General features: G+C 41.5%; 1 protein-coding gene across 1 annotated transcript; it reads left to right on the top strand.

Moving 5' to 3' along the window:
- The first annotated feature begins 997 nt into the window (after positions 1–997).
- On the top strand, positions 998–8,784 carry racgap1 (Rac GTPase activating protein 1). Its single transcript, XM_079181822.1, has 17 exons — positions 998–1,122; positions 1,503–1,608; positions 1,714–1,916; positions 2,036–2,178; positions 2,374–2,443; positions 2,531–2,584; positions 2,691–2,768; positions 2,890–3,007; positions 3,510–3,652; positions 3,941–4,105; positions 4,206–4,301; positions 4,649–4,847; positions 5,150–5,255; positions 6,022–6,154; positions 6,960–7,086; positions 7,200–7,299; positions 7,734–8,784. Exons 2-17 carry the CDS (start codon positions 1,524–1,526, stop codon positions 7,807–7,809), a joined length of 1,896 nt encoding a protein of 631 aa, XP_079037948.1. The 5' UTR covers positions 998–1,122; positions 1,503–1,523; the 3' UTR covers positions 7,810–8,784.
- Positions 8,785–8,887: the final 103 nt, after the last annotated feature.

The raw sequence follows: 8,887 nt of genomic DNA, 5'->3' as shown, positions 1-8,887 counted from the left end.
TCTCTCTCTCGCTCTCTCTCTCTCTCTCACCCACCCTCTGCACGGGGGACTCTCGTTCAGTCATCACCTATTTCCAGTCTGTTATAAACTATTGATTGGCTCAGACAGGCGGCTTGGCAGGTGCAATATTTTAATTCCATTGATATAATAATCAGAAACTTATCATAGTGTAAAAGTACAATAATATAGCCTACTTTTTGGTGTATGCATTTGCACAATAATATACGTAAGTATAGTATATTAATTAGGAGGAGGAGCAATGCTGCAGTGCCTTCATTTCTAAAGAACCTTTAATGACATGCTGGATACATTTTAATACAACATATATAGTAATGCACATTTCCAGTTATAAGTAGCCTATATTATACCATGGGTATAATACATCATGTGTTTTTTTAATTATAAAGAAATTGTTCAAATATGGATCACTTCTGTTAATGTCTTGTCATGTTACTGTAGGGATGGATTGACCAAAAATAGTAATATGGTGATAATTATGATAAAGTTCTTATGATAAAGTTTTGAAGGCTCCTTTGGTGCTACAGATGCAGCACATTACCTCTCAGCCACAGCATGCCGTCATTGTCAACGTAACTATGTGTAATAGCCTACTGCTTCTGCAAAGTCGTTATTTTTCCACAGAAATAACGGTTTGCCTGGCGGTTTGTTTGCCTGCCGGTTTGTTTGCCGGTTTGGAACGTATTTTGAAAGTTGTGACCGGAAGTCTAACGTTACTCTTCTCATTGATTCCTGCTTTTTGATTTTGTATTAGTTTGTTTCTTTGATTGTTGGCTAATTTATAAAATAGTATTTCATATTCGTGATATTTCTGGTTCTCTTTATTATGTTTTGTGCCTTTTCTGTGGTGCTAACGAGCTACCGTTACGGCTCTTTTATTTCGAAAAATACGCCCACGGAAGTTCGTGACATCCGCGCAGTGGTTATCGCTCATTGGCTAGCGGCGAAATTTGAAATGCAACGCGCTCATTGCAGTTGTGGCTGCGGAAGAATGTGGACAAAGGTACGACGAGGTGCTCGCTAAAAACGAAAAAGAAACAACATTTCTGCGTTAAACACCACCGACAGGGTTTTGCGTCTCAATATTTCTCCAGTACCGAATCGGTAAGTAACTGTTGCGAGCTAATCTGTGCTAACATGTGAGCTAGAAATAACTGCCGTGTTGTTTTTCAGTATTAACGTTACAGTTGGAAATGCTAAACTAGCTAGAACAGAAACAAAAGAAAGCAGCTGCACTAAACGCATTGGCAAATGAGGAATAACATGTGGTACTTACATGATTCTGTGGCGGCTAATTTATATTTGTATGCATTGTTATCGTTGCCATTATGTTCGAGAGTAACTCCCATTTCCTCTTTAACATTTCCTCAGATGTCTTAATTTAACGCTTTCTACGTTGAAAATGAGCCACACACCAACCCAATCTATACAGAACCGCAACCCCTGTTCTATGAATGAATTGTACTTAATGTCTCTCTTTCAAGGGTCTTCAGTTATAGACCATCATGCAGACTGCTGTGGAGGGCCTCCAGAGTTTATACGATAAGCTGAGGACGCAAGTTGACCTTCTCAACGAGAATATTGAACCAAGTGAGTACTTTACGATTCTTTTGTTTATCTTTACTATCTATCCTTTGAGACATAGGTTCCTACACAGATGCCTGTCGCAGTACTATGTGCATCCTCCTTTCCCAGACTTCATCCAGCTGGCACAAAACTTTGATGACTGTCGTCGCAAATGGCTGAGGGCAGAGCAAGACCTGGGCTCCTGCAAGGAGGTGCTCACCAAAGCAGAGACGGAGAGGGGAGCCTTGGAGGTCAAACTGAAACACGCCCGCAACCAAGTCGATATCGAGATCAGGCGCAGACAGAAGGCCGAGACCGACTGTGAGAAGCTGGTACGTTGGATCAAATGCAGACCCTTGTTTTTGTTGACACATATTGATTTAGTCCGCTGTTAATTCACCTGGTTCAAGGAGTGTCTCATTTGTGCTTTGCTTGCATTTCCACATCACAGGACCGTCAAATTCAGCTGATCCGGGACCTCCTGATTAGTGAGGGATCCTCCAACAGCCTCCAGCTGAGTGCAGAGCAGCGCTCGGCTCTCGCCTTCCTGAACACAAACTGCCAGGCAGCAGCCAGCCTGAATACCAGCCGGAGGTAATAAACCCCGTTGCCTGTTGCTGAAGTACAATGTTCCTGGTCATCTATTTATCACATCAATGCACCTTTCCAGCACACTTTCAACCCACTTTAACTTTCAAATGCACTCCCATTTAGATTTTTTTAAAAGGCGAAATAACAAATAAAATGCCGCTGACTGGCTTGACACGTACTTTCTGTTGCTCCTGACAGACTGACTACGATAGATGAGTCCGCCTCCATCTTGTCAGATATCAGCTACGACAAAACAGACGACTCCCTTGTAAGTACTTCCCTTCTCGGTATCTTCTAGAGTTAAATTCACATCATATTCAGTATCAAGGATTCTGATGTGCTTGATCTGTGACAGGACTGGGACTCCTCCAGTGTGAGGACAGTGCGACTCAAGAAAAGAGAGAAGAGGGTATGATGAGTGCATGTGCACCATTTCTCTTTAAACGTTTGTGTTTGATTGATTGGCTTCATGTTCGCTGGAGATACAGATGTCACGTCTGCTGTCTTGATTTCAGCGCTCCTCGAGAAATCATGTCGATGGTCCCCCAGTTGCCTCCAAGCGGTCTCGATCAACAGGCAGAACTTTAGACAGGGTAGGGAGAAGCAGATGTTTTGTTGCAAGCCTGTAACCAGCTCTTAAAACGTACTGTTGGGCCCTTGCATAGTCTGGTTGTATGTCGTTATTCTTACTGTTTCTTTGTTCATTTGTGACAGGGAAATGAGACCCTTGTTACAAAGACCACAGTGACTGTCCCTGGGAACGGAGGACCCGTTGAGGCCGTTTCTACCATTGAGAGTGTTCCTTATTGGACTCGCAGCAGGAGAAAGACCGGTAAGATTTCTTTACAACAGGATTATGTAAGCTTAGGTCATGATGGGCCCCGTTCTTCATACGTGGCCCAACCTTTTCAGGCTAATATGATTTGAGCCAGTTTATTTTCATCCAGCTAACTTGATTCTTCAAACACAACTTGATATAAGTCATTCGTTTGGGACAATTGTTCTTTTTTGTTGTCAAATGTAAAAAATGATTTTGTCAATCTTGGATACAATCCATTAAATGCATACTTTACATTTTAAGCTGTTTTAGAATAACTGACTAATCTAGGCTCATTATTCACCAAATCACCTACTGTACAGGGCCCTGCTGTGCTGCAGCCAAAATAAATTAGAGGAAACTGCTCATCAACCTGTTATTTGCAATGTTCTCATTATTTTTTATGGGTGTCTTGAATATTAATATGCAGCAGCTGTGATTCAACAGTATGTCTTCTCATAACCGCAGTGGTCATGTCAGCTAACACATTGGTATTTATTTTCTATCTCTTGCTCAGCTGCCATGGAATGGGACTCTGAATCTGTCCAGTCCGAGGATGTCTTTAAGCAGCCTGGCAACCCCGAGGGAGAGAGGAAAGTGGCGCCCAGCACTCCGCAGAGCTACGGGGGTGTCCGTCTTCACGAGTTTGTCTCCAAAACGGTACGAATGCCATTTAATCAGACTAGAAAAGCACATTCTAGCACTTTATGTATTTAGAACAATATCTATTTTTCCCTTAAGGCCAATAAGTTTAATCAAACTTGGCACTGAAGCGTGTTATCATCTCCTCTTATAAACGTTTGTGTCTGCACAGAAACATGTTTATGCATTTACTTGAGTTTATGTGCCAAAACAAAGTGTACGTTCTTGATTTAGCTGAACATGTAGGTGGTTGTTGACCCACAATCTTTACCAGCGTCCTAAATCATGTTAAATGTCTCTCTATAGGTCATTAAGCCGGAATCGTGCGTACCTTGTGGAAAGAGGATCAAGTTTGGCAAGATTGCACTGAAGTGCCGTGACTGCAGGGTGGTCTCTCACCCCGAGTGTCGCGAGCGATGCCCTCTGCCATGCATCCCCAACATGGGCGCCACACCAGTCAAAATTGGAGAGGTGTGTGAGAACATTTTTCCCTGATTCCTCTCTTGTTTGCTTCCACTCTGGAATTTCATCCCAGTGCTGACAGATTGCCCCATCTCTCGTTTGTTCCCAGGGTGTGCTTGCCGACTACGTGTCTGACTTGTCACCCATGATTCCACCTCTCGTAGTCCACTGTATCAGTGAGATCGAGCAAAGGGGCCTGCATGAGGTGAGTGGTGTTTTCCTGTCCTCATAACATGCAGAAATGTGTAAGTTAGTAAAGCCTCATACCCCAGTAGTTTCCTTTTTAATGTCTTTCCCTCAAGCTGCTACAGACCGCTGTAACTAAGATTTAACAATTTGTTCCCAGGAGATTGAATTCCCAATTGCTCCAAATCTCTTGATTGCTTTATAACTGTGTTTAGCTTCTGTCTCACTTTCTCAAGATTGATACGAGCTCTCAGTACAAAGCTAGAGCGAGGAGACAATTAGCTTAGCACAAAAACTGGAAGCATGGGGGAACCAGCGGGCCCAAATGATGCCCACCGATTGAATAATTGTATTTCTTCCTCTCAGGCCGGACTCTACCGTCTGTCCGGTGCGGATCGCACAGTGAAGGACCTGAAGGAGAAGTTCCTACGCAGCAAAACGGTTCCGGTGCTCAGCAAGGTGGACGATATCAATGCCATCACTGGTCTCCTCAAGGACTTCCTGAGGAACCTCAAGGAGCCTCTTCTCACCTTCCGCCTCAACCGTACTTTCATGGAGGCCGCCGGTATGTGTGTGTGTGTGTGTGTGTGCGTGTGTGTGAGACTGCTGTTAGAAAAGATGCTGTTTTAGAAAACTTTGTGTAACTTTTAAATGGATGGCAGAAATGTACCCAACATAAGTGCCTCTATTTTGTTTTGAGAAGTGATGGAAACCTCAGGTATGAATTTGCCTGGAATAAACAAAAGAGATTGATCTTCTTTTAATTAATTTTTTACACTAGACCGATACATTTGCTTTCAAATTGTAAATTAATCCAGACAGCCTCCCTCTCTGCTAACAAAAACATTTTCCTTTGTTCCCTTTCAGAGGTTTCAGACGATGACAACAGCATAGCGCTGATGTACCAAACCATCAGTGACCTGCCGCAGCCCAACAGAGACACACTGGCTTTCTTAGTCCTTCACCTTCAGAGGTTAGTACTGAATATAATACTAATATACCCAATTAGAGCTATGCCGATCCAAAAGCATTCATTGTGCTTTGATACCTGGTTGGTCCTGCTACAAGCTCATTGCCGAAACGTGCTGATATTCACAGAAGTCTCTCTGTAACTGACCTTTTTTATTTTATTTTAGTCTATCCTCTGACTAAAAAGAGGAAAATTCAACCCAATTTAATTGGGTTGAATTGCTTTTGGCAAAGATGTGCGTCTGTCTCATCAACTCATTTTACACAGGGCAATTATTCTGTTTATTTAACCCAGGGGTCTGAAACCTTTTTGATTTCCGGTGCCATTTCAAAATGTTCTTGTTAATCAGTGTGCTATTTCAACATTAGGACTATGACACCACATCAAAATTGTAATCTCAGATCTGCAATTTTATTCCAACCACATAGGCAATGTGCATAGCATCATTTTAAAAGAAACATTTTTCTCCCATAATTAGGACATTGTAATTATATATTGGAGCGCTACACAAGAAGGCTGCCATCCTTATGAAAACATCCACGCCTAAGTGGAAATCATTAACCCTACCCACCTTCGGCCAATCCTTTTCATCACTAATAAACGTTACAAATTCTGTGAAGAAGGCAACAAGTACCAGCCAATCAGATGCCACTTGCTGCTGTTGGTTAAACTATCGTATGCCTACGCCTGATTTAACCTAATATACACTTTTTTAAATGTATTTCATATCTACCAAAGAGACATAACTGAGTCTATTAACATCTTTCAGAGTTGCTGACAGCTTGGACACTAAGATGAACATCAGCAACTTGGCTCGAGTGTTTGGACCAACTATTGTGGGTCATGCCGTTCCCAACCCTGATCCCATGACGATGCTGCAGGATACTAAACGACAACCCGGGGTAAGCCCGAGTGATGCATCATGTCTATTGCACATCATGTTTCTTCTTTAGTCCTATAATAATGTAGAACTTTAATGTTCTGATTGTAACAGCAAGTGTGGTTCAGTACTACATGTCCCAGAATCCCAGGGGGCAGCAAACACTTATTAAGCAGCTTGTTTGTCAGAAATAAGAAAATAACCAGCCAATAACTGCCCTTTTTCCATCATGTCATGAGCAACCGCCGTCTGATGTCATGCTGTGAGCTCAGCTGTTCATCTGACGGCTCACTGTGGCTGTACACGCATGCACCGTTTCCTGCTATTCAATGCAATGCAGGAATGTCAGACTCTGCCACCGACAATTATTAACAAGTTAGATTAGTGAGCTAATTACAGAATGTAAATTAATTATAAAATATGATCAAAATTGGGTCTCGTATCCTGAAAAGCTTTTGGGTTATAACTTCCTTTCTGTCCATCAAGATGTTTGCTGTGAGACAAAACACAAGCTGCAAATTCTAGATGAGATTTTTTTTTTTTTTTTATCGCACTAATTAGCAAAATATCCATTCTTTTAACCCACCTTTAATAAGTGGCTGGCCTACAACAACCTACAGAGACCACCAAAACGCTAAATACTAAATAATCCTCCATTTCGGAACATCCTCACCGTACTATGGACTCTTTCAGTAATTCCCCTCTGACTTGCCCAGGGCATCTACACACACACACACACATTCAGCTTAGCGCTGTTGGAAGAGGATGAGGCAACACACTGAAATAACCCTGATCTTTTGCATTCTTGCTAATCTTTCTGTGTTCAGGTTGTGGAGCGCCTGTTGGGTCTCCCGGTGGATTACTGGGCCCAGTTTGTGATGGCGGAAAGCTATCCGACTAACTTGGACCACCTGATCATCGAGAACGCAAACTGCTATGCCACCCCCGAGAGAAGTACGAGCTCACTAGACTTTGTGTGTTTGTTTTTGTCTGCAGTGTTTGCCTGGGGAGTCTGGGCACAGTTGTTTGCTGGTTGATGTATCATTGTAATATTTGTACTGTTGCAGTGAGCATGCTGGGACCTCTGACTACTCCAGAGCACCAGCTCAATAAAACCCCCTCCTCCAGCTCCTTGTCTCAGCGCATGAAGTCCAGTCTGACACCCAGGTAAACACACAGCACATCATCACATCAACGGGCCTCATGCAAGAACCACTCGTACTAACTGATTTGTTCTTAAGTGGCTTGTACAAGTGATTTAGGAGAACTTGCCGCATTCAATAATTTAGAATACTGCATATTAGCAATATTGGTTTTGCGGGGCAATATTGTATTGATACACTGACGTCAAGTATCAATCTTTTATTATATAAACTATTAATAATGCAAATGAAACCTAAATTGTTCTTGCATGAAGTCCAATTATCTTACAATTACCTCAAGAACGACTGTTGTGTGCTGCTGATTCCACTGTTTAACAAAGATATTAAAACATCATTTGAACATCTTTCATAGTGTTTAATCTACTGTACAATATCTCATTGACTGATTTATTTACTCCTAATTCAATTAAATGCCATTATGTGCGCTCTTTGTTGCAGATTTGGGAGCAAGAGCAAATCAGCAGTCGGAATTTCTCGTCAAGGAAAATTCTTTGCGTCTCCACTCCTTAAATAATCCAAAGCAGCTACGCTACACTTCCTGTTACTACGATAACAACCAACAGATATTGTTTTTTGCATTCATGCAGAACATATATTATGGTACCGCTCCGCCAGTCTCGAAGTCTTCTTATAATTGTTTTTAGTGTTTCACAATAGTCAAGAGTTTCTGTGACTTTACGTGTTTGTAAAAGGATACAGTTTTGTTTTTTTAACCAAATAGGTTTTCCTATCTATGCACACTCGAGTGTCTTTAGAGCTAATTGTTTAACACGGCATTCTACTTTCACCTCTTCACACATGAGAATGTACTGTTTGTTACTCTTTGTGAGAAATATGCTCAGAGGTAAAAATATGTTCTGTATATGCAGTTTTATTGTGACCTGTGTCTAAATTCAGTCACAACCTTAGACAGTTTTTCAACTCATGTGTCACTCAGAAGTTGAATAACTGATTCTCAAGCATTTCATTCTAGGTTGTAATTGAATGTGTTGGTAACATTATCTTTTATGTTTTTTGATGTTTGTATTCTATTTCTTTTGCATTTTGATTGTCTTCGTCCTCCGGAGAATTGTAAATGTTTCTTTCCATTTCATACTAATACCAGTAGTTGTAAGATGTTATGGATCTTCTGCAAGCTGGAGGTTGTGAGTTTATAGTTAATTGGCATTAATCTCTTGAGAACAGGGTCATCATTTTAATATCTTCACTTGCAGTCGTTTAACACGGCCAGTGATCATCAGGAATATTTACTGGTTTATGTCACAGGCTGTAATCTCTGCCAGATAATTTAGCTTCTCTGTTTATTGCTCTGTGTAATGTTTGTACTCCGGGTGGATGCTTACGAGCAGCCCTACGCCAGAGGCAATTACTTTCTAAGATTAGCCGGTTCAGTTGTCGTGGCATTATTTTATTAACTATTGGCACAAGTTTTGTACACAAGTTCACGCTTTAAAATTCATGTAACTTTTAATATACAGTTCTAACCTTTGCAAAAATGTCTCGTGTGCCTTTTGTCCAATGCTTTGTGCTGTTCGCTAGCTTCCTGAATCCAACAGTTGGAGGGTGTAAAGAGAGTTTCTATGATCCAGGTT

Source organism: Pholis gunnellus, assembly GCF_910591455.1.
Source record: "Pholis gunnellus genome assembly, chromosome: 2".
NCBI classification, from domain to species: domain Eukaryota; kingdom Metazoa; phylum Chordata; class Actinopteri; order Perciformes; family Pholidae; genus Pholis; species Pholis gunnellus.
Note: the sequence above shows the minus strand (reverse complement) of the source record. Positions and strands in the feature narration are given on the sequence as shown.

Bases quoted from the DNA above. Each gene is read 5' to 3' on its own strand.
- racgap1 (XM_079181822.1), top strand. From the start codon at position 1,524: ATGCAGACTGCTGTGGAGGGCCTCCAGAGTTTATACGATAAGCTGAGG. The intron at 2,585-2,690 runs GTATGATGAGTG...TCTTGATTTCAG, and splicing joins TCAAGAAAAGAGAGAAGAGG to CGCTCCTCGAGAAATCATGT. The intron at 6,155-6,959 runs GTAAGCCCGAGT...TTCTGTGTTCAG, and splicing joins ATACTAAACGACAACCCGGG to GTTGTGGAGCGCCTGTTGGG.